Here is a 23,574-nt window from a genome sequence, read left to right on the forward strand (position 1 = left end):
GGTTTATGCGTTTTACTGTAGGCTACGTATACGCTAAACGTTTGTGTCAAAACTGAAGTATATTTTGGGTTTATGCGTTTTACTGTAGGCTACGTATACGCTAAAAGTTTGTGTCAAAACTGAAGTATACTTTGGGTTTCTGCGTTTTACTGTAGGCTACGTATACGCTAAACGTTTGTGTCAAAACTGAAGTATACTTTGGGTTTATGCGTTTTACTGTAGGCTACGTATACGCTAAACGTTTGTGTCAAAACTGAAGTATATTTTGGGTTTATGCGTTTTGCTGTAGGCTACGTATACGCTAAACGTTTGTGTCAAAACTGAAGTATATTTTGGGTTTATGCGTTTTGCTGTAGGCTACGTATACGCTAAACGTTTGTGTCAAAACTGAAGTATATTTTGGGTTTATGCATTTTACTGTAGGCTACGTATACGCTAAAAGTTTGTGTCAAAACTGAAGTATATTTTGGGTTTATGCGTTTTGCTGTAGGCTACGTATACGCTAAACGTTTGCGTCAAAACTGAAGTAGGCTATATTTTGGGTTTAGGAGTTTTGCTGTATGTATACGTTAAACGTTTGCGTCAAAACTGAAGTAGGCTATATTTTGGGTTTAGGAGTTTTGCTGTATGTATACGTTTAACGTTTGCGTCAAAACTGAAGTATATTTTGGGTTTAGGCATTTTGCTGTATGTATACGCTAAATGTTTGCGTCAAAACTGAAGAACAGTTTGGGCTTTAATGAATTCACATGAGCCTAAATAATCTTTTTAACCTTCAGCGTACACATTTAATAGCGAGTTGTTGTGGAAACTTCATTGCAGCGGTGGATTGGTTATTGAGTGGATTGATGAATAAGTGTTTATAGCCTGCACACACTCACACACGCACTCAAACTGCCGTCAATTAGTCCTTTTGAAAGCTAAAACATTTGCTTTTGTTTCAGATCTAAACTGTCGATTTGGACAATCAACCATGAGGTTTCTATTAGCTGTCTTTGACTTCATCACTGTTCGGGTAAAATACAGACTGTCAGCTTTAATTTTAGGATATTTGCATTCATAAACAACAAGCCGTGTTGAAATTACAGTCCTTTGAGCAAATGTAATTGGACAGCTGTCTGTTCAGCTGTCTCCTGACCAGGTGTGCGTCATTACAGCGTTAGCACGTGCACACAGGAGAGTTAACAAAAGCTTTAGTGTTGAGTCTAGGTGTGTCATGGCTGTCTTTCAACACGTGAAGTGTTTACCACTGACACCATCTTAAATGAGTAGCAATACTGGTATAAGGCCTGCAAATGCAGCGTTCAGATATATTACATCATATTCAGCCCAAATATAAGCTCTTCTTAAGAGTGCATGTGAGATGACACCCTTTATTCTCCTCCCTGTTGCCATTTTCCAAACAGTTGATTGTCACTTTTCCCATACAGGTGGTTTGTCCTGAACAAACTGCCCCAGGTTCTTTCCTCATCCCAGGAGATAGCGAGACTAACACTGTCCTGTCTCTTCCCGAGTCTTTGTCGTTCCCTCATTCTGTCCATCTAGAGCTCAGGGCCCCTGCGTCAGTATGATAGCATTGAAACATTTCTCAGTGTCCTACTGTTTTCTATTTTTATGTGTGCTGATGCCAGTAGCACTTCATAAACAGGTAGCTGGAAAAGTTTGTTGGATAAACAATCCGCTTCTATATACAATTCTGACCTGAATTCTTATGTAACACAACGGAGTGGTCAGTCTGGGTGAGCGTTTGAAAAGTTAAACGGTCCTCTACCATCCCCTTGTGGTTTATTGTAAGAACTAAATCCGTTTTTTTTAAATACCTATTTTTGTAAATGCTTCCTATTTTTTATGTATATACAATTATTATTCATAATTTTATAACATCTTTTTTATTTGTATTTTATATAATTATACTTCACCCTCTGCTGTATTCTAGGTGGTGTGTGTATATAATGAAGTATTTTAGATGTGATTATCAGGTGTGGTAGTTTAAACATCCTTAAAAAAATTTAGTGCAGACCCGCTGTGTCAGCCTGTGTGGGGCTACACTGTTGTCCACTTATTAAGTTACATAGAAATACTTGTCTTAATGGTTTATACTTGTCTTAAAGGGATACTCCACTTTAAAATGAAAATTCTGTCATCATATACTCACCCTCATGTTGTTTCAAACCTGTATGAATTTCTATCTTCTGCTGAACAGAAAGGAAAATATTTAGAAGAATGTCAGTAACCAGACAGTTTCTGGTCTCATTGACTTCCATAGTAGGAAAAAAAATATATACTATGGAAGTCCAATGAGACCAGAAACTGTCTGGTTACTGATATTCTTCTAAATATCTTCCTTTCTGTTCAGCAGAAGAAAGAAATTCATAAAGGATTGAAACAACATGAGGGTGAGTATATGATGACAGGTAGTCCAGGGGGCCTCAAGGGGGTGCTATAGAAAATGTCAGAGAAAAAAAAACATTATTGAGAAATTAGTCAATATTCGTTGTGAAACGTGTTATACAGATACATTTGATTAATAATTATTTGAATTAATAATATTGTTCAGATAATATTTTATTCATATATGTTGTCTGTATTTGCCTGCCAGCTCACACGCTCCTCTCCTGCTGCTTTGTGGTGGCAGCAAACATCTTTTTTTAATCGTATTTTTATTTTCTCACACTCTGGATAAATCTGCGTCTGATAAAGCTCCACTGGGACAAACAGTGGGAGTCAGAGTTAGGCAGTGGTTTGCAAAAATGATCCCAGAAAAGTGGAGGAATTTCTGACAAAAGGTTTTGCACCATTTGTTTGCACTAGTCTCTTGGTTTGATATTTTATATTACAATTTTAGAATTAAACAAAATTGTCATTGTAAAAATGACAGATTCTGAAACTTTTACATTTGAATTCTCAGTCTTAAATATTTGGTTATGCCCTTTAGAAAAATAGATTAACTTTCTTCTTCCAAAAGTTTTGTCTCACCTCACACAGTTAAATATGAACCTATTGAAAGGTCAAATGTCACAGACCTTTTAGGGAAACACTTGTCATTGTGGTGCCAGTGGGTCGGCACTGGTGTCTGTGAAAGTAAGGCAAATAGTGTGAATCCTAAAATGAATCCCGACCTTTGACCTCTCTAACGTAAGTCTATCTCCGTTCCCCTGAAATGATCCGTTAGATTTTTCTGGATTTAGTGTGTGAGTGAGAAAATTCCCGTAATGATAAGTGTCTTTGAAGAGAGCTTTTACTCAAGAGTGTTTCATTTTCCTGAGTGTGTATGTGGAATTGCATTAGGGAGAAGGAGAGTCTTTAAATGCGTCCATTAGTCTGTATCCGCATCTATTTGTTTGTGTATGTGTGTACTGAGTCAGTCTCGGTGGTGTAAAGACAGTCTGTGCAACACAGGAAGCCAGCATGTCTTCCATATCTGCTGAAAACAAGGACTTATACATCTGAAGGACGCCACATACTCACCTTGAACACACTCCAGGTAAGCTGTGCCTGCCGGGCAGATCTCATTAAAAAAATCTTCAAGATCTGGATTTATTGCTCACGATTAAATGGAAGCCGTTCAGATGCTTCCTGGCACCTTTATTTTGCTTTGTCAGCCATTTCATGTGTGTAGCATTTTTATTTCAGTCTCCAAGTGCTTGGTTAATCACCGCAGACAAATAAATTTAACGATCAATTTTTCACATGGTAATTAGAGAATTGTTTTCTTCTCCTTAGCCATTTTTAGCCAAAAAATGAAGCCTCCAATGCTGCTGTTTTGGATTTTTGCTGTGCCTGTACACACTTTTGTGCTTCAGCCGAGTAAGTGTTCCTCAAATTTAACTAATTTATTACTTTTACTTAATATTTTGTTAGGTCTGTGTTTTAAGGTTAAGTACAGAATTCTGACATGCACTTGGACTAATAAACATGCATTATGTTCAATTCATATATGTACATTTATTTGTATTATGTTTATTTGTATTATATTATTGTATTGTAGTTTGTCAGTAATATCCCTAAATAATGACTAGTGCAATTATTTAATCATGTAACGTAGATTGCCCAAATGATCTTTCTATTTTAAATGTATTATAGTTGTCCTAAAAGCAACTGAATCATTCATTTGTGAGGGGTAAAGTGTTTGTAAAGTTCACAAAGGTGTATTAACTCTTATAGGTGTAAATGTGACAGTCCTGCGGAATGTATCTGTAGAAGGTGATCTTTGGGCTGAGGAGAGACTTGATCAGTTGATGGAGGCTCTCAACACTGGAAAGGAGAAAAGAAGTGAAGAAAAAGTCACACTCCAAGGGGTGGATGAAGAAACAGACACAGTTCACAGTAAGAGAACTGAAGAGCATGATATAAAGAAAACAGAAAGCGAGAAACAAACAAGAGGGCACACAGAAAGTGATGTAATAAAGAAGGAAGTCAAAGAAAAAGAGGATCAGCAAGGACAAAATCTGTCGGATGCATTTTCAACCAGACCCGTCCTCACTGCATGGAGTACCACCTATTTACAAGAAGTGGAGGGTGAGGAACATTTACCTCCAACAGTCAATCAATATACCACTCCTCCTGCCATGGCCACTGCCTTCCAACCTGTCCTGCACTTGCTTAAAGAATCAGTTACTCTACTTCCATCATCCCCCTCCACATCACAAAGACAAGCAACTGCTGAGACCTTGGCTATCATAACCAATAATGCACTTTCATCCAAAACTACAGTTGAAACCACAATACTTCACGTTGTAAATTCAACTGCTGAGGCAATGGGAACCACCTTACTAGTAAATGAAAGCAGCACAATTGATGACCTCAGAGTGGAACTCCACGTCACGAATGCCTCTAAACTTCACCCACTGGAGGAAGTGAGCGTTGATGTCACAGCAATGGCAGCAAGGGCAGGACCCACTGCAAAGACCCCTCCGAGTACTTTCATGGCAAAACTCCCAAAAAAAGCAGCAGGTGCCAAACTTAAAGACAATACAACACTAAAAGCGAAGAAAAAAAAGGTGATCAAAGGAAAGGTGAAGAAGACAACCAAAATTTTGAAAAAAGCAAAGAAAGTGAAAAAGTTCAAACGAGAGCGGAAATTGAAGCCAACAACACCTTCGTATTTTCCCTATTTTGAAGATCACTACTGTCCCTCAGAATGTTCCTGCTATGGGAGGTATGTTTCTGCTAGGTCTTAAAACAACATGCTTAAGAATTTCCCTTATGCTACTGAGTATTGCTTCAGTTTCTATGCTTCAATTTGACTTGTAATATGATCTCTTGTTTTCCAGGGTTGTGCAGTGTTCCGACAAAGATTTGGGCAAAATACCTTATGGAATTCCATACAACTCCCGTTACATCCTCTTAATGAACAACCACATCGATAGCATTCAGTTGAACTTGCTCTCTGAGTACGACTCCATGGAGTTCCTGGTGTTAAGCAACAACCGTTTAACAGATGCGTCGATCGAGGGTGCCTTTGAAGGGATTCAGAGCCTAAAGAGACTATACGTGGAGCGGAACCTTCTCCGAAGCATTCCCACTGACCTGCCAGTCACTCTCGAGGAACTACGGTTGGATGGGAACCAGATAAGTGTGATGTCTGACGCAGCCTTCGGACGCTGCCCAGGCCTTCTGATCCTCAGCCTGAGCAACAACAGCCTGGGGAACAAATCGTCTACTATCCCTCCGGGAGTTCTTCTTCCTTTGGGCAAACTTCGAACACTTACACTTTCCTACAACCAGCTTTCCTCTGTTCCGCTGCAGCTGCCCCTCAGTCTTCAAGAACTCTATCTCAGAGGCAACCGCATTCAAAGTCTTCAAGGCGACATGTTCTGGGGTGTGGCGGAGCTGCAGGTGCTGGATCTAAGTGCAAATAGATTGACCAATAAAGGACTTGGGAAAGAAGCACTACTGAATGCCAGTAACCTTGAGAGTTTAAATCTAGAGGGCAATTCTTTGAAGCAGGTTCCTCACAATCTACCCTGGACCATAAAGACCCTCAACTTGGAAGGAAACTTCATATCTAGCATAACTAAGGATGCTTTTATTTCAATGCCTCAGTTGGAGCACCTAGGACTAGCTAGAAACAAGATCTCCAAGGTGGCCCTTGGTGCCTTCCGAGTTCTTCCACTTCTGCATCAGCTAGACATGAGTCACAACGCCTTACAACAGGTTCCACGGCAGCTCCCATTGTGGCTGCACTCTGCAACATTTGCGAACAACAAGATCCATGCAATTCCACGTGATGCTTTCTGTTGGGGTCGAGGCAACGAGTCTCCCCTTAGCCGCCTGGTCAAGGTGGACCTGGAATATAACATGATAGATCTGGGCCACCTGGACACGTTGGCATTCCGATGCCTCCGAGGCTTTCAGGTGGTTCACTTTTACTAGACTAAACTGATTGGGAAGCCCTGGAAATGGTCATCAAGTGGAATTTACTAGTTTTAGCTTGGTTTTTCTTGCTTGTCTGGACTGAAGACCTTTAACAGAGCCAAGCTGCATTTGGTACCATGATGGAGAAAATTGTTTTTTTGATAAGGATGAAGAGTCTGAAATTTGCAGTTAGTGATATAGATTGTAAACGTCATATAGGGGATGAATTATATCCAGGCACTGACCTTACAAAATAGGATTGTGTAGTGTGTTGCTTTCGACACATAAAGAGCGGTTGTGCTCATGGGGACACGGTTTTGAGTCCAATCTGGGTCACCATCCATTCCTGATGTCCATTTCCTTATACCTTCCTGTTGTGTGTCACTGATTTTATCAAATAAAATCCCCAAAATAACCGAATTTTAATGTCTGTGTCTTGGGGGACTTGACTTCCATAAGATGCATTGATGTTTGCAACTGTTACTGTTACAAATGTGACTTATTGAACACCAGAGAGAACAAGGCTGTTTTTGCTAGGACAAATCTCAAGACAGTTCTTTTAAAATGATATTGATGTTTCATAAGTGTATTTCATAAAGTGTATTACCTATTAAAATAAAACACCCATTTTCTAACTTGGCAGTCTGCTTTATCTCTCTCTTGTCAATGTTATATCAGCACTGATTTGCCAAAGTGGTTCTTCATGACCTTTCATAGCTCAAGGGCACGCTGCAAAGATAAACTCTTCTAAAATTCATCATGACAAGTAGATATAATATTCTCAGCATGTTTTGCATTATCCCTAGTAAAAAAAAAATTCTCTGAAAATTGCTTGTTTTATTTTTCTTGGTAAATGCTTGGCAGGGTTTGCTGCTTGGCTGTGGTGATTCTTGCCAGATTTGAAGAAAAGCACATTATTCAGAATTTGGCCGGGGTTAACTTGGCTGTTTCTTTCTTTCTCTCACTTGGGACTTACACAGTCCATCCACGCCAATGCATCCAATATGCATGTGTGTGTTTAGGAAAGAAATCCACTGCAAAACAAACATGTTTGGTTGAAAGTTTTTTGAGTGTCCTCTTGCTCCAGTTTGTGCACACAGGATGAGTCCAGAATAAAGGACAATACTACATTGTGAGAGACACTTGTACTTGGTTGTATTCACCAATAGATGGCAGAAGAGTACATTAAAAAAAAAAAATGCTGCACGATACAAAACTTTGAATCATTCTTTTTTTTTTCTTCTCCTGGTTATTCTAAAATGAATTTCAGTTCTATTCATATATTCTATTAAAACATTTGAAATCTGCTTACAGATTGTATACGGCTCTGCTCCCCCCAATAATCATATCAGCTGTAGATCAAAATGGGTTGTTAATGACTGTTCTTTAAAATTCTACATTTGCCCCCAAAATCTTGAATATTTGTGGACATTAATTTAAACTGACCTGTTAAAACAGATATTATGTGCCTGGTCAAAGATATGACTAGGCTTTTTTGACACGGCGCTGCCAAAGTCTTGAGGTCTTTACTTTCAATTATGTGAGACTATTTAAGCAAACCATATGAGTGTGTGTAAGTGGAGAATGAGTCAGGGAATACAAAGAAAGAGAGGTGAAGAGGGGGAAGGGGGTGACAAAGTGAGAGAGAAATGAGATGGAAAGAAAGCAAATAGCAGCTTCATGTGTAGGGTTGGTGAATTCCATCTGTCTAATAATGCAGGAAAGCTACGTGGCACTGGGAGACAGCTGGAGAAAGAGAGAGAGAGAGGGAGAGAGGGAAAGAAGGGAGGAAGACAGAAAAAAAGATTTTAGGAAGGTGAAGGACTCTTCCAGAACCTCCCTACAGTCCAGCAGGACCCTGACCCCTATAATTTATCTTTTTGATACATTTTTAAATTTTACTGTTTTTCTTTTTACTTGTTCAGTTGATCTTACTATAACCAGCCCAATGTTACTATTTACAAATAGGAGGGTGGGTAAGCTGTGACACATTTTACTTAAGTTTTCCTCTAAGCAAGGAAAAATGAGAAAGCAGACTCTCCTAATTATTTGTCAGGATGTCTTCTATTAACTAAAATGATAAAGAATCAGCTTTAAGTAAAGGCTATAGAAATATGACTTCTATAGTGACACAATTTACCAAAGTGATAAGCTGAATTATTATGTAATATCTACAATATATGTAAAATACATTTATCAAAAAAAAAAAAAAAAAAAAATTTTGTGTACTGCATCCAATTCTAAAATCCCATTGGAAATAAAGCAACAATAATCCATTTTACCCATTTTTTTAAAATAAATATATACTTTTATACATTTCACATGTATATCTGTCAATCACAGACACTGATGATAATTTATGCGCTATTTATGCTCCATTTAGTAAATCAAGGTGGCACAATTTACCGCTGTTACCTCGCACCCCACTTTCCCCTACACTTTTTTTTCAGGAACATTTAAAATTCACAAATATTTCTTTAATTATCACTCTTTCTCCATATTTCCAGTTAACGCTTTGAATGGTTGAATGAATTACAGTGTGCGACCGTGGCAGTCCTTGCATAAATGTGAGCTAAGATAGGGCATGTTTAGGAACATACATTATTAGAATATGGCCTCAGATTGCAGACATCTTCAAATCTTGTGAACCCAATGACTGTTGCATTGCCTGAAAATTCAGTTGCTTGAAGTAGGCATTTCAGCACAGTAAATTTAAAAGTAAAGGAAATTCTGAAAATAATGAGGATCACTATAACTACAAAAGCCTGCCTGCTCTTTTAATGCTAATGCTAACATCTGTGATTCCAGTAGGTTTTAGTCTAGCCTGTGGCGTTTAATGAACAGAGGGCCTGAACTTAGTTACCAAAGAAGAATGTCTGCAAACACAAAGCCAGGAAATGAAACCCCACCCTGGAAAAGGAAAAGGAATAAATGGATAGAGACAAAGCGTCTGTCCAGGTCAATAAACAGAAAATCAGGTCAACACTGGTCAGGAGAACCTGTTAGGATGACATAGAACTAGGGAGTCTTGCATGTATAAATAATAATAAAAAAACTTAGTTTGACCAATCTTTCTGTTCTTTTTGGTGCTTCCAACATTATTTGGAGTACTGCAAATATTGTTGACTCTTGTATGATACATATGATATGTATATGTATGATACATATCTAGGGTTTGTCCTCATTATTTAAGTCGCTTAAGATAAAACGTCAGCTAAATGACTAAATGTTACAATCAGATCAATGTTATTATTGAAGTATAACATCACAAGTGTGCATTTATACTTATACTGTATAACCGCTGGATAAAACTAGACTGTAAATTGTATTCATCACTTTATGTTTATTAAAGTAATCTAATCACTTGAAGAGCAAAAGAAAACTGTAACATGATATAAAATGGCTCACCACACATAATCTGCTCACTTAATTTATATAAAAGTATGACTTTACAAATGTGTTGTGTGGCCCTTCAGATTAAAGGGACACTGATCAAGTGGCCACTATACAATCTAAAGCTGAGCGACTCTGCTATTACTGCAGCCGAAGTGAGGTGGCGCTTGAGTCAGTGGAGAGGAAAGGGAGAGAGAGAGACAGAACAGAGGGAGGAGAGAGAGAAAGGGGGAGGTGGCAACTGAGCAAGAGAGTAAGAGTCGAAGACAGGACCATGGGAGCCAGACGGACCTCTATACACCCACACCCACACTTGTACATATGGACACATGTATGTATTTGAACTTACAGCCCCCTGATCTCTCTCACCATCACTTTTTCTCTTTTTCCCTCTATTTTATTTAACCCTCATTGAGACAAACACTTTGGACACAACGTGTCTGCGAACCTGCAAAGTCTTTCATTTAAACACATACAGGCTCCACCGCGGTTCACATGCGGTTTCACATAGAATATATACAAATGCATGCAACTATATATGCATTTAAATGAAGCAGTTTTCTCTGTCCTGGAAAGCTCCATGCAGGAGTATGTGGTCAAGCCACACCTCCTCTCTTCTGCACAGTGTCTATGTGTGTATGATTCAGGATTGGTTCATCTCAGGTTATTTATAATTTTTAACTGATTCTTGCAGAAAAAAATACATTAAAAGCCCTTTTGTTTTTAGCTTGATCATTATTAGCTAAACTGGAAATATGTAATTGTATACCTAAAGTTCTATTATCCACTGCACAGATGGAGCAAATTGATTCGCTGAGTGACGTAAACAAGGTTAAGAGCCATTAACAGTGGTATTATAGGGTCATTTGACTGCCAGTCTTAAAGCTGAAAGGTCAAAGGTCAGTATGCTTTTTTTTTACACCCTGCCTGGTTTTATCAGTAAATGTTCCCCTGTGAGGTCGGATTACAAGACCCCTGAGCATTCAGGTGTCCTCTTTAGGATCTTTATGTGAATTCCACGTTCCTACACTTTATTTCCAAAGCTTTTTTTCTAAAAGGATGCCATTGTGAAGAAGAAAAATAAAGAAAGCCAAGAAAAGGTACTTTTCAATATAAAACTGATCAGGACAGGGTTTTGTCTCACCATGTTTGTCTTGTTTTCTTTGTCTCTATCGCTTTTTTTTTTTTTTTTTATATTCTCCCCTGCTGTCACCTTTCAATCATACAGAGACCTTTTAACATGCAACACATGGTGCTCGCTAGGTAAGAATCACTATTACAGTTACCTTTTTACTATTCAAACAAATTCTTAATCTTAAGTATTAAACTTTGAAACATGATGTGTCCTGGACCATGAATCATGAATCATAAATCATATTGTACAGCTTGTTGGGGAAAGGTGTGTTTTTACTTTTTAAGTGATCGACTTACAGTTTTTCCTTGACAGACAGTCAAATTTGGACTTGGGCCAGTAAACAATGACCTAGCAAATACCCAAAACATCCTAGCAACAGCTTAGCGATGTGCTAACAACCACAGTTAGCAGCTTGCAACATTTTGGTTATAAAATAGAGTTATAAAATAGTCTTGTGCAATTCCTGTTTTCCCATCCCTCTCTCTCCCTTTTTTTGTTGTTGTTGTTGCCCTGATTGGACAAAAAAAAAATGTTGTAGAACAATATGTTTCCTCTTTGAGCAGACATTACCTAAGCACTCCAAAGCTGATGCTTGTCCTCCCATTTTTCTGTAATTTCTTCCTTTTAATGCTGTCTTGTGTACGTCAATGGGAATTTGGACGGTGGCTTCATTAGCTGAGGGCGAAATGCTTGTGAAAACGTTCAGATGGTTTACCGTTTTCCACTAGGAAGTTGATGCGTTCATGACGCAGCTTTTTCTAGGCCTGTAGACGTTCAGTAATGTGATCTCCAGCTGTGGCAGACCAGTTTGTAAACTTCACTGTGCTGTTTGCTTGCGAGGAGGTTTACCGCACTGCACATCTAGTGATTCATATCACTCCTCACAACTTTCAGCTTTTAAAACTGTAAAGTTATTAAGACGAAGCCAAGAAATCAGAGACTTCGTAAACACGGACTCATCAGCGACGATCACTTTTTAATGGTGCATCCAAAAGTGTATTAGAAGTCACAAGTGTCTGTTTGGGCATGCATGAGGCCTTCAGAAGAAAGCAGGATCTGTTCTTGGAGATAATAATTGTTTTAATGTGTTTCCTGCATCTCACTGAGGCAGCCTGGAGGGATCTTCAATAATTGTGTGTGTGTGTGTGTGTGTGTGTGTGTGTGTGAATAAGTCATGTTATTCACACAGGCTTTGATATACCATCTGGCATTTAAAGGTGATTTTAGCAGACTCATCATTTTTCATTTAGCTTTCAGACCTTTCAGCATGATCCATCTTGAATTTTCGACTCTCCTGTTTTTAAGTGCACCCCCCTTTTGTTTGTTCAATAATTCAATAATAGAGACTTTACCATTCAAAAGTTTGAGGTTGGTAAGATTTTTTTTTAATGTTGTTGAAAGAAATCTCTTATGCTCTCTTTTTTTAATATTATTACAATTTAATTCATTTCATATATTTTAAAATGTAATTTATTCCTGTGATGTCTAAAGCTGAATTTTCAGCATCATTACTTCAGTCTTCAGTGTCACATGATCTTTCAGAAATCATTATAATATGCTGATTTGGTGCTCAAGAAACATTTCTTATTATTATCAGTGTTGAAAGCAGTTGTGCTGCTTAATATTTTTGTGGAAACCATGCATTTTTATCAGGATCTTTGAATGAACAACGTTCATTTGAATTATTATAAATGTCTTCACCATCACTTTTGATCAATTTAAAGGGGTGGTTGATTATGATTTCACTTTTCTAACTTTAGTGAGTGTGTAATGTTGCTGTTTGAGCATAAACAACATCTGCAAAGCAACAACACTCAAAATTCAAAGCAAAAGGAGATATTTTATTTTAAAGAAATTGCTTTTTAAGGACTACAAAAATGGCTGGTACGACATTCCTCCCGGGTTAGTGAAATCACTAACCCTAAAATTTACCCCGCCCCCGGGAACACGATTTATAGATTATCAAGACAGAATATGCTAATCAATGACTAGAAGATAACTACACATAAGCTACCTAAATTCATTAACAAACCATTCAGAAATGTCCTGTTGCATTCTACATGTTGTCACTTCTTCTAGAGTCTCTCCATCATTGTCTGACTCTGGTTTGAACATAAAAGGCTAAAAGTTTTTGAAATTTTCAGTGCATGTCTGTGTGAGGTAAAAAGACACAAGCTCTTGAAGCTCCGCCCTCTGTGCTGGGAGCAGCAGCTCATTTGCATTTAAAGGGACAGACACAAAAACGGTACGTTTTTGCTCACCCTCAAAAAGTGACAATTTTAACATGCTATATAAAAATATCTGTGAGGTATTTTGAGCTAACACTTCACATACACACTCTGGGGACATCAAAGACTTATTTTACATCTTGTGAAAAGGGCATTATACCACCCCTTTAATGCATCTGTGCTGAATCGAAGTATTAATTAAAAAAAAAATCAAAATCAAACATAAACCCAAATGTTTGAATAGTATTTATATATAGCAAACCAAGGCCTGATGTTGCAGTTACACCGCTGTGCTGCTTAAGTGCTGCATATGCATGGGGTTCGAAACAGACCTTATGCTTGAGCTCCTCCATTGCGGACAGGAAGCCACATCTGTTTACCGTTATCACTCATTAGGATCATATAAACATGTGATCTAATGAAGCTGATCAGTTTATGGATCAAGTGTCTGTATTAAAACATGTTGAGCTGAACCTGTCTTTGAGCTGCTTTTAATCAATATTTTTGTGTTTAAAAAAAACACTCTTACAACAAGATAAATTTACACGCAATCACATAAAATATTAAGACTTTTCAAACAAGACTCAATTTTGATTACAATATGATTTTTCTTTTTGCAGCACAGAACAGTTGCTCAGATGGAGAATTGAACAGAAGCAGATGTGTATGTCGATATGAGATCAGCCTCAGGAAACAGAGCCAAGCGGAGATGAGATGAGATGAGATGCAGAAGCGCTCTTAGGTAAGCAGGCACTCTGTCATGCCAGACACGCCGCTGGATTCGTAGTGGGTAAGCAGGACAGAGTTCACACACTGATCAGTTGAGATGCGAGTAACACAAAATGAATGAGCTGGAACAAACACATGCAAGAACACGGTCTCACATATGCAGATTGAAACTGATTCATGGTGATGTAGGACAGAAACAGCAAATCTATGATCCATCAGTCAGCAACTTTGAGTTTGCAGCAAAGTTTGCAGTGTCAAAAATACATACACACTAAAATAAAATTGGGGTACAAACAATTTTCAACAATTTTCACATATTGTGCTAGTAAATTTCACACATAATTAGAAACAGTGACACATTTAATTTAACATGACAATTTGAAGTAGACGGTAAAAGGGTACTCACATTGGATTTTGCGAACGCCAAAAAAGTGATTCATTTTGCAGAAATGTTACTCAGACATAATTTATAGACCTTATTCAGAGCAGCGCCATGACAAGTATGAAAGCGAGGCTGTAAAGGATAGACTTACTGTGTTTTAAATGTAAAAAAAGCTGTATAAAGCTCCTAGATTATTTTCCTCAGCTCATGTTTTCTGGAGTTTTTTGTCTACTCAATTTTTTTAAAGATATTTCTGCAGTGTTTAGTCTTCAGAACAATCCAAAAACACATTAAATAACAGTACAACCACTGAAGAGATGTATGTCTATCCCTCACAGCCTCGCTATCATTGGCTGTGTCCGAAATCGCATACTCTCTTGAGTAGGTTCTTATTAAAAAAAGTATGTTCTATATAGTATGAGTGTGGGTAGTATTAATGTAATCTGGACGTACTACATTCGCCATGTTGTCATTATCATGTATCAGTTACGTCGCTTCACTGCCATTCATAAATCCTCTCCCAAAGCCTCATGGGATAGTAAAGTGTCCATCGTATGCACATTTCAGAATCTCAGCGGAAGTAGGTGGTCATCTGGGTACTTTTTGCTGTGAATTCGGACATACTTCTTTTGTCACTGCTTTTTGCCTACTACTCTATATAGTAGGGAAGTATGCGATTTTGGATGCAGCCTCTCTCCTTAAAAATCAAAGATGGCGCTGATGTAAGTAAGGTCTATTAGCAATTCACTAACACCGTGTCAAAATAAAAATAAACAAAATAAAATACAGCCCATTATAATCAGTGATGCTGCGACACAACATGACAACATGACAAACATGACAAATTCCTGACAGTAAATTGATATTTCAAACGCTCTCTCTACTTCTGATACGAAGAACAAATTGATTTGCAATCGTCGCTTTGTCGCATTTAGTGTAGACATCCTCAAGCTCTTGCGACACGACGTGACAACTGTCACATCCGGTGTAGGCACGGTGTAAGGCTGCTTTTGATAATTCTTTGGTTTAGGGATTCAAACCGACCCCTAGAACACCACTCACAACACTCTTAAATTGTTGTGGTGAGTTTTGCATGGTGAAAACCACTTAAAAATTTGAAAATCTAGTTTTATTACAGTTAGGATTCATCTCTGCTTCTCAGGCTCTCTCTCGCTCGTTTTTGTCACACTCAGTGTGAGTATGGATAACTCATTCGCTCCAAAACTCTTTAGTGGCAGCAGAAAGCAAGCCACAGGCACTTGATCTCAGTTATGAAAATGTGAAGCATTCAGCCCAGAATATATGCAAACTGTAGTGCAAACACACGTACGTCCAAGAGAAACAGACTGGGCTGCTTTTATATTCACTGGAGGATGATGGGAAATCAGCCCCACTGAGCATGTGGAAGGATTCACAGTGACATCAGGATTTCATTCATCCCAGATAGACTTTGTTCACCAAAGGCAGATTTGTGGGTGACAGCAATGTAGGAGTGTGCGACATTAACAAAAAATTATATCCCGCTGTTTTCTGGGAATTTGTTGATAACGATAATTAGACAATATTTTGTTTTGTTTCGTTATCTTGAATGGTTTAGGCCTGTCAATGACAGCTGACTCGCAAAGCCTTTCATATTCTGACAGAAATGAACTTTTACATAACCATTTCATACTTGAAATGATTTTCAGAGGCATTTTTTTAAACATTATATTGGCAATTTTTTTTCATCTTTTATGTACAAATTCTTACATTTAATCAATAAATTCATTTAAAATAATAGGAAATGATAGGCTATTAATGCTAATGAAACAACAAAAATCCATTCAACAAAATCTTTTACATTGCAATAGAGGCACATCTAAAACAACATTTGTATGTATTTACGCTGCATTTACAATTGCATAAATAATGCTTTGGGATTTATGTGGTTTGCAATTGATTTCAATTGAGCATGTTGCTAAGCTAACAAGCAAACTCTAATAAGCATAAAAAAAACTTTACCCAACACACAAATGTTGGAAAACATGGCGCGGAATTGAGCTGAGTTAAGTTTGTCAATAGCATTTTGCTAAGCTAACAAGGAAAACCAACAACAACAACCAAAACTTTTGGAACGGATTTTGATGCCTAAAAATGCTCCCTCTAGAGGTAGCTCACTAGATTCTGGAGCAAAACAATAGTCAAATGTATTTTAGACGGAAACTGGCACCCATATTGGAGAAAAAATAAGAAACTGTCTCTTTATATTCTCTCTCTCTCAAATGCACACAACGACATAAAAACAGGCATAGTGATGGCCAGGCGCCGATGCCTGACATATACAAAGGAAGTGTTTCGCCTGGCAGTCAGTGTTACTAGGCATTCTGGGCGACGGTCATAGAGAAAGGCTGAAAGCTCCACATTGCTCCATTCAGAACAGAGTTGAAGAAAGATGGCTGACCTTCTATTCAGCCAAACTCCCCGTCAGTCATTCGGCTGGCTTACGATGCACTAGCCGTGATGGTGGGTGGGTGGAGAAATACTCCCATAATCTTGTTGAAATGTTTTTTCTGTACAAGTTAGATATTTGTGCTATCTTTTGCCTTTCATTGTAACATATTTTTGCTTTGCGAAACTGCTAGTTTAGATTTATCTGAACTTCAAAGAGGTGTGTTGGTGTGTGATAAGGCCAGCATATTAGAAAGTCCAGGGAAGGATAAAAAAAGAAAAAAGAATAATGGTTCAAGATGTCTGGGGCAGAGCAGGGGAGTTTGACCGTTTATTCAAACTTTAGACAAGAGAGCTGAGCCAAGGCCTCGATAAAATCAACAGGATTGCAGAGGTCTGGGAACAATAAGCTGATGGGAACGTTCATTTGCAGCAGACACAAAAAGAAAAAGCAACAACATGACAAGCAATCACTTTAAAACACAGTATCTGGAGAAACACAGTTACATGAAGGAAATATTTACTTGTGTTTTCTAATGGCATGATTAACTTTGCATCAAGCCAGGAGGAGCATCATGCTTTCTTCTGTTTTTCAGTGTGTGGACTCTAGGCTGAATCTTTTTTCCCCTCATCCCGCCCTTTCCTGACCAGCCAGACTCCAAATCTCCCCTGAATTTTTGCATTCCTCCAGTATTGCCTAATACATTTTCTTGTCAGGGTGTGTGTGCATAGTATTGTGGACTAGAGTATGTGTGTATTGGATGTTGTTTGGGGTGTGGGTGTGTTTTTGTGTCATTTGTGTGCGTTCGGGGTGGAAGCATCTGTTTATGTTGTTATCACTGACATTTTTTCGGTGATGCACTGCAGACGTTTGGCTCTCTTGGGTTTCTTTAAAACTTCCATCTTTCAGCTGCAGAGGAGAAAAGGCTTGCTTGTTTTTACTGTATTTTACTGATCCAAAATATGAATGTGTTAGCTGGTGCTGATCAGTTGAAACAGTGAAAAAATCTTCACTGTGTTGTTACCTCATTTTTTCAAATAGGTATTTAGTCTTGCCTTTGTCCTAAATACAAGATCAATTTAATTGAGAAGCAACATTGTGCAAGATATTAACTTGTTTTCAGATAATATATATATATATATATATACAGTGCTGTGCATAAGTTTAGACACCCATGCTAAAGTTGACTAAAAAGAGGAATAAAAAATCATCTTTTGGAAATTGAACTTAATGCCTTAATTAAAATTTTTTGGAAAAATCCAACCTTTAAGGACACCAATTTTCTTTGTGAATGAATAATGTATCGTAAATAAATAAATGTTCTTCCTTAAAATACAGGGTGCATAAGTTTGGACACCCCTATGTTAAATTCCCATAGAGGCAGGCAGATTTTTATTTTTAAAGGCCAGTTACTTCATGGATCCAGGATACTATGCATCCTGATAAAGTTCCCTTGGCCTTTGGAATTAAAATAGCCCCACATCATCACATAGCCTTCACCATACCTAGATATTGACATGGTTTTATTTCAGTTAGCCTAATAGCTGGTTTGATTTGCATTGAGAGATGATCTTATGGAAAGTACTCCATGCCAACATATATATACACTCACTTAAAGGATTATTAGGAACACCTGTTCAATTTCTCATTAATGCAATTATCTAATCAACCAATCACATGGCAGTTGCTTCAATGCATTTAGGGGTGTGGTCCTGGTCAAGACAATCTCCTGAACTACAAACTGAATTTCAGAATGGGAAAGAAAGGTGATTTAAGCAATTTTGAGCGTGGCATGGTTGTTGGTGCCAGACGGGCCGGTCTGAGTATTTCACAATCTGCTCAGTTACTGGGATTTTCACGCACAACCATTTCTAGGGTTTACAAAGAATGGTGTGAAAAGGGAAAAACATCCAGTATGCGGCAGTCCTGTGGGCGAAAATGCCTTGTTGATGCTAGAGGTCAGAGGAGAATGGGCCGACTGATTCAAGCTGATAGAAGAGCAACTTTGACTGAAATAACCACTCGTTACAACCGAGGTATGCAGCAAAGCATTTGTGAAGCCACAACACGCACAACCTTGAGGCGGATGGGCTACAACAGCAGAAGACCCCACCGGGTACCACTCATCTCCACTACAAATAGGAAAAAGAGGCTACAATTTGCACGAGCTCACCAAAATTGGACAGTTGAAGACTGAAAAAATGTTGCCTGGTCTGATGAGTTTCGATTTCTGTTGAGACATTCAGATGGTAGAGTCAGAATTTGGCGTAAACCGAATGAGAACATGGATCCATCATGCCTTGTTACCACTGTGCAGGCTGGTGGTGGTGGTGTAATGGTGTGGGGGATGTTTTCTTGGCACACTTTAGGCCCCTTAGTGCCAATTGGGCATCGTTTAAATGCCACGGCCTACCTGAGCATTGTTTCTGACCATGTCCATCCCTTTATGACCACCATGTACCCATCCTCTGATGGCTACTTCCAGCAGGATAATGCACCATGTCACAAAGCTCGAATCATTTCAAATTGGTTTCTTGAACATGACAATGAGTTCACTGTACTAAAATGGACCCCACAGTCACCAGATCTCAACCCAATAGAGCATCTTTGGGATGTGGTGGAACGGGAGCTTCGTGCCCTGAATGTGCATCCCACAAATCTCCATCAACTGCAAGATGCTATCCTAGCAATATGGGCCAACATTTCTAAAGAATGCTTTCAGCACCTTGTTGAATCAATGCCACATAGAATTAAGGCAGTTCTGAAGGCGAAAGGGGGTCAAACACAGTATTAGTTAGTATGGTGATCCTAATAATCCTTTAGGTGAGTGTATATGTTTTCAGATATATGCTGGGTTTCCATGTTTTATGGGGACTTTCCATTGACATAATGGTTTTTATACAGTATAAACGGTATATTCTATCCCCTTACATTAACCTTACCCCTAAACCTACCCATCACAGAAAACTTGATGTATTTTTACATTTTCAAAAAACATCACTTAGTGTGATTTATAAGCTGTTTCCTCAAGGGGCCCAAAAAATGTCCACACAAGGACAAGGATTTCTTGGATTCACATCCTTGTGGGGACATTTTGACCCCATAACGTACGGTTTACCAGGACCACACACACACACAAACAACTGCAGAAATTCCATACTACGCTTGCAAGCTTGACGAGACTGGTAAAGACATCACATTTTACTGTCTATCAGGATTTTTCCATTGACATTTTTCTCACAAAATACACTCAAATACAAACTCACACTAATGATTTTATTTATCTCAGAAAACATATTTGAGCCTATTAGTTTGGTTCATTTGATTTTCTCACACACTTAAAACATTTAGACGACAATCACCCCATGCAGGAAAATTGGAGCCTTAGAATCCAGCCAACCTGACACATCACATCTTTTGTATTTGAACACAAAATTACCAGATAAAATCAATTCAAGCATTTTTAAAAACAAACAAAAATAAAAAAAGTAGATGAAAGTGACATTAGACTGTGAATAATTCAGGCTGTCAGGCTGTTTTAATCTGTCCTCAAATCCAACAAAAGACAATATTTCACATAATTCATTCATTTATTCATGAAAAAAGACTATAGTAAAACCATATGTACATTCAAAAAAATTTCCTGGGGGGAAAAATCCTCTAACCAGCAACACTCCAGTTATGTTAAACACTCCAAAAGTTAAAAGACATTGTGGTGAATTCCAACAAAAGCAAAGTCTCACATCATTATCATTTTTTTATTTTTTTATTGCTTTGTAAAGGTTTATTATGTGTTTTGTTTTCTTGTATGTTCTCGTGTACAAGGATTTCTTCGGGTCTCTGGGTTCCTTTAGTTAGGGACTGTTGGATTTATAAGCAGGTTTGTGTGGGGTTCTGCTGGGTTTTGCCTGGTTTGACATGGATTTTATGGCTCTTTTTGGGCTCTTATGACTGAGTTGGCAGCAGTAAAAGCTGTTTGGTGTCTGATGGAAGCTATAAATCAAAACCAGACTGAACCAGAGAAACTGACACTGGATCAGCCCACTTGAAGAAAAGCAGTCTGACTCTCACTCGACCACCAACATACCAGATTTTAAGTAATTAATTGCATGAAATTGTAGTTTAATAACTGAGGATAAAGTTTAGTGGTTTGTTAAATTGGTAATTGAGTTACGTAAATAGCAATGCGGTCTGTCATCTGTCACATCTTGGCCCTCTTGAATTTCAGTACAACAAATATACATTTACAAAGATGCCAAGGAGATTACACACATCCTGCACATAATTTGGTTGTAAAATCCAATTGTACTGAGTTTGGCAAGTCTTGCTAATAAATGTAAAGCTTTGAATGCTTGCTAAGTGTGCTACACATACAGGCGGGGATATAATCATACAAATAATAACAACACAAATGTAAAAGAAAGTGTGTAGACAGGAGGTAAGAGGACATTCCATACCGCCCATACTTCCACAGCTGTGTTTTGTCTTAAGGCCTTGATTTCAGATGTGAGGTCTGAGTGCTTCTCTTTAGTGATTGTGGTCGGTGATACAGGGATTAGATTAGAGGAGCTTTTAATGACAGCCTTCATCCATTTCACAAAACCAGACTGATTTAAAAAAAAAAATCACATATAAATCAGTGAACAAAACATAGCCTTAAACTCAGAAATATTTCAGCAGTGGCGTGTAACGCAGTCACTCCTAGCCACTTTGGCAGATTGAATTTCACATATAATATATACATTTTTCAATTGTAGTCTTTAAAAAAAAAAAGGCATCTGAAATAATAAACTAAGTGCAGTTTAGTGTTAAAAAATAATGATTTTTCTATGCATATCATTACCGAAATTTCTGAAACGCTTTTAATACTCATTTTTCGCTTCACACGATACCAGCTGCATATTTGTTATGCTTTTTTTTTGGTCAATACATAATTCACATACTTAGTACTATTTTATAGTTTTGATTTGATTGAATATCTCTAACGAAGTTGGTTGTGTTCATATAGAACACTCTTACAATGGTTTGGGTTGCAATACGTTCTTGTTGCAGTAGTGACATTTTAAAAAATCATTCAGTCGAATGAAGATGCATATTTCTGACAATATAACATACATGATGAGGAGAAACAGGAGGAACTTTAACATTCACAAATGAGTAAAAAGTAAACAAAATGAATAATTAATGTGTTTCTCATCCGTGCAACTGGACCCTAAAGCAAGACTTTCCATTGAGTGCTCTTAACTAATGACATTGTATTGTTTATTGTACTATAGTGGTTTATTAAATTATTGTATTATGTTCGGTGTGTGAGTGACATTGATTGAATGTTGATATCTTTTGTCTTTTTGTTATGTTTTTCTTTTTTCTCTCGCTCCTCATCTTGTTCCAGCTGTTCAGCGGTTCCAGAAGCAGAAAAGGTTCAGATTTCTCTTCGCTTCTCCGTCGTGGTTTGGTCAGGTCTCTGCCTGCAGGTTCTGATGATTTTAACAGACTCTGACCTCCCTTTTCAGATGCATTCATCACGTCTCTCGTCTGGTCTGCAGATCGGTATAAATGCCAAGCATAAGGCAGACAGAGCTGCTTCAATCTTGCCACTCTTTACTTGAACCAGTTCTGAGATTGAATCCAGATTGCTTGCAAAAAGTTGAGTCATAGGTCCCGATTACACTTTGCATTGTGTAACTAACCTCTGAATGACGTGGGATCTCACACAACTTACTTTTATAACAATGATTCAAAGCCTTTGTCAGGTCAGGATGTCTACAGGAAATTTTAATGTGAGTACATGGTTTTCACGGCCCCAATTTATGGGTGGCTGACGTGAAATATTCTTTGGAAAGATTGCATGTCCTGCAGTGTGACATGCTATATGGTATGTAAAACAATTTTAGATGCTTAATTTAACACTTTATATCATGCAAGTATATGTATGTATATATATATGTATATGTATATGTATATGTATATGTGTGTGTGTGTGTGTGTGTGTGTGTGTGTGTGTGTGTGTGTGTGTGTGTGTGTGTGTGTGTGTGTGTGTGTGTGTGTGTATGTGCCTTTTCCCCTTTGGTCTTAAAGCTCAGCATAGCCAATAACTTCCACTCTTCCTTTTGACTAATAGTGTAATAGTTTCCACATTACCGTTTATAGCTTGTGTGTGTATGCAGACATGCAGCCAATCAGCCATTGAGACCAGCAGGGACCCTTGTGTCAACTATCCTTTAGAGAGTACTGGTGGTGTTAAAGATAAACTCATGCAACAGCTGTAACCTGCTTTGATCCCATTGGTTCATTATGGAATAGACTGCACAGAAAGAGAAATCAGATTTGCAGAGGGTCAAAAAAATCACAGTCATTCATTCATTTGCCAGCAAAAACATCCCATCAGTGAATATATTTAGCATCATTAAGTGCAGTGGTTCTCAAGGGAGAAGCCGTGACCCAAAAAGTTTGTAGAAAGAAAGAAAATCATATTTTTTTTTGTCAGTGTCAAAGACGTCAAACCTTCGGCGCAAATTCATGTGTCACTTGGTAGAAGCTCTAAGCAAATGCAATATGATCAGGTTGCGTGACGTCCTCATTCTCGAAAACCAAGAACAAAACTACTCAAGGTAAAAGAAAAGAAAATCCAGACTATATTAAATACAGATTCATGTGCTGTGAGCAAGGGAGAGGAAAAGAGCGAGAAGGACAGAATGTGAAGCGGGTAAATAGGAGGGTGTGGGTCACACAAAAGTGTCTTGAGTTTTATGTGGACATTTGGCCTCAGGTTTACTGGCCAGATCCTCTGACTCTGAGCTCAACCCAAGGCAGATGGCCGGAGGAGATGATGAACAGGTCATCATCTGCATCCTCCACTGATCTGACGCCACATCACACTCTCCAGCTTTCCGATAAATGAGCACACAGTGTCTCCCTATTA

General features: G+C 38.2%; 1 protein-coding gene and 1 long non-coding RNA gene across 2 annotated transcripts in view; both read left to right on the plus strand.

The window, feature by feature from the left end:
- The window catches only part of LOC307156733, a 113,531-nt gene extending 99,682 nt beyond the window's left edge, over positions 1-13,849 (plus strand). Inside the window, exon 3 of the long non-coding RNA XR_013820795.1 lies at positions 13,734-13,849. This is a non-coding gene — a long non-coding RNA (uncharacterized lncRNA). The remainder of the gene's footprint in view (positions 1-13,733) is intronic.
- On the plus strand, positions 3,377-7,012 carry LOC307157567 (podocan-like protein 1). Its single transcript, XM_079869510.1, has 4 exons — positions 3,377-3,484; positions 3,724-3,807; positions 4,165-5,158; positions 5,274-7,012. The coding sequence occupies exons 2-4, from the start codon at positions 3,741-3,743 to the stop codon at positions 6,373-6,375; spliced, it is 2,163 nt and encodes a 720-aa protein (XP_079725636.1). The 5' UTR covers positions 3,377-3,484; positions 3,724-3,740; the 3' UTR covers positions 6,376-7,012.
- Positions 13,850-23,574: the final 9,725 nt, after the last annotated feature.

Source organism: Squalius cephalus (genome assembly GCF_949319135.1).
Source record: "Squalius cephalus genome assembly, chromosome: 4".
NCBI classification, from domain to species: Eukaryota; Metazoa; Chordata; class Actinopteri; order Cypriniformes; family Leuciscidae; genus Squalius; species Squalius cephalus.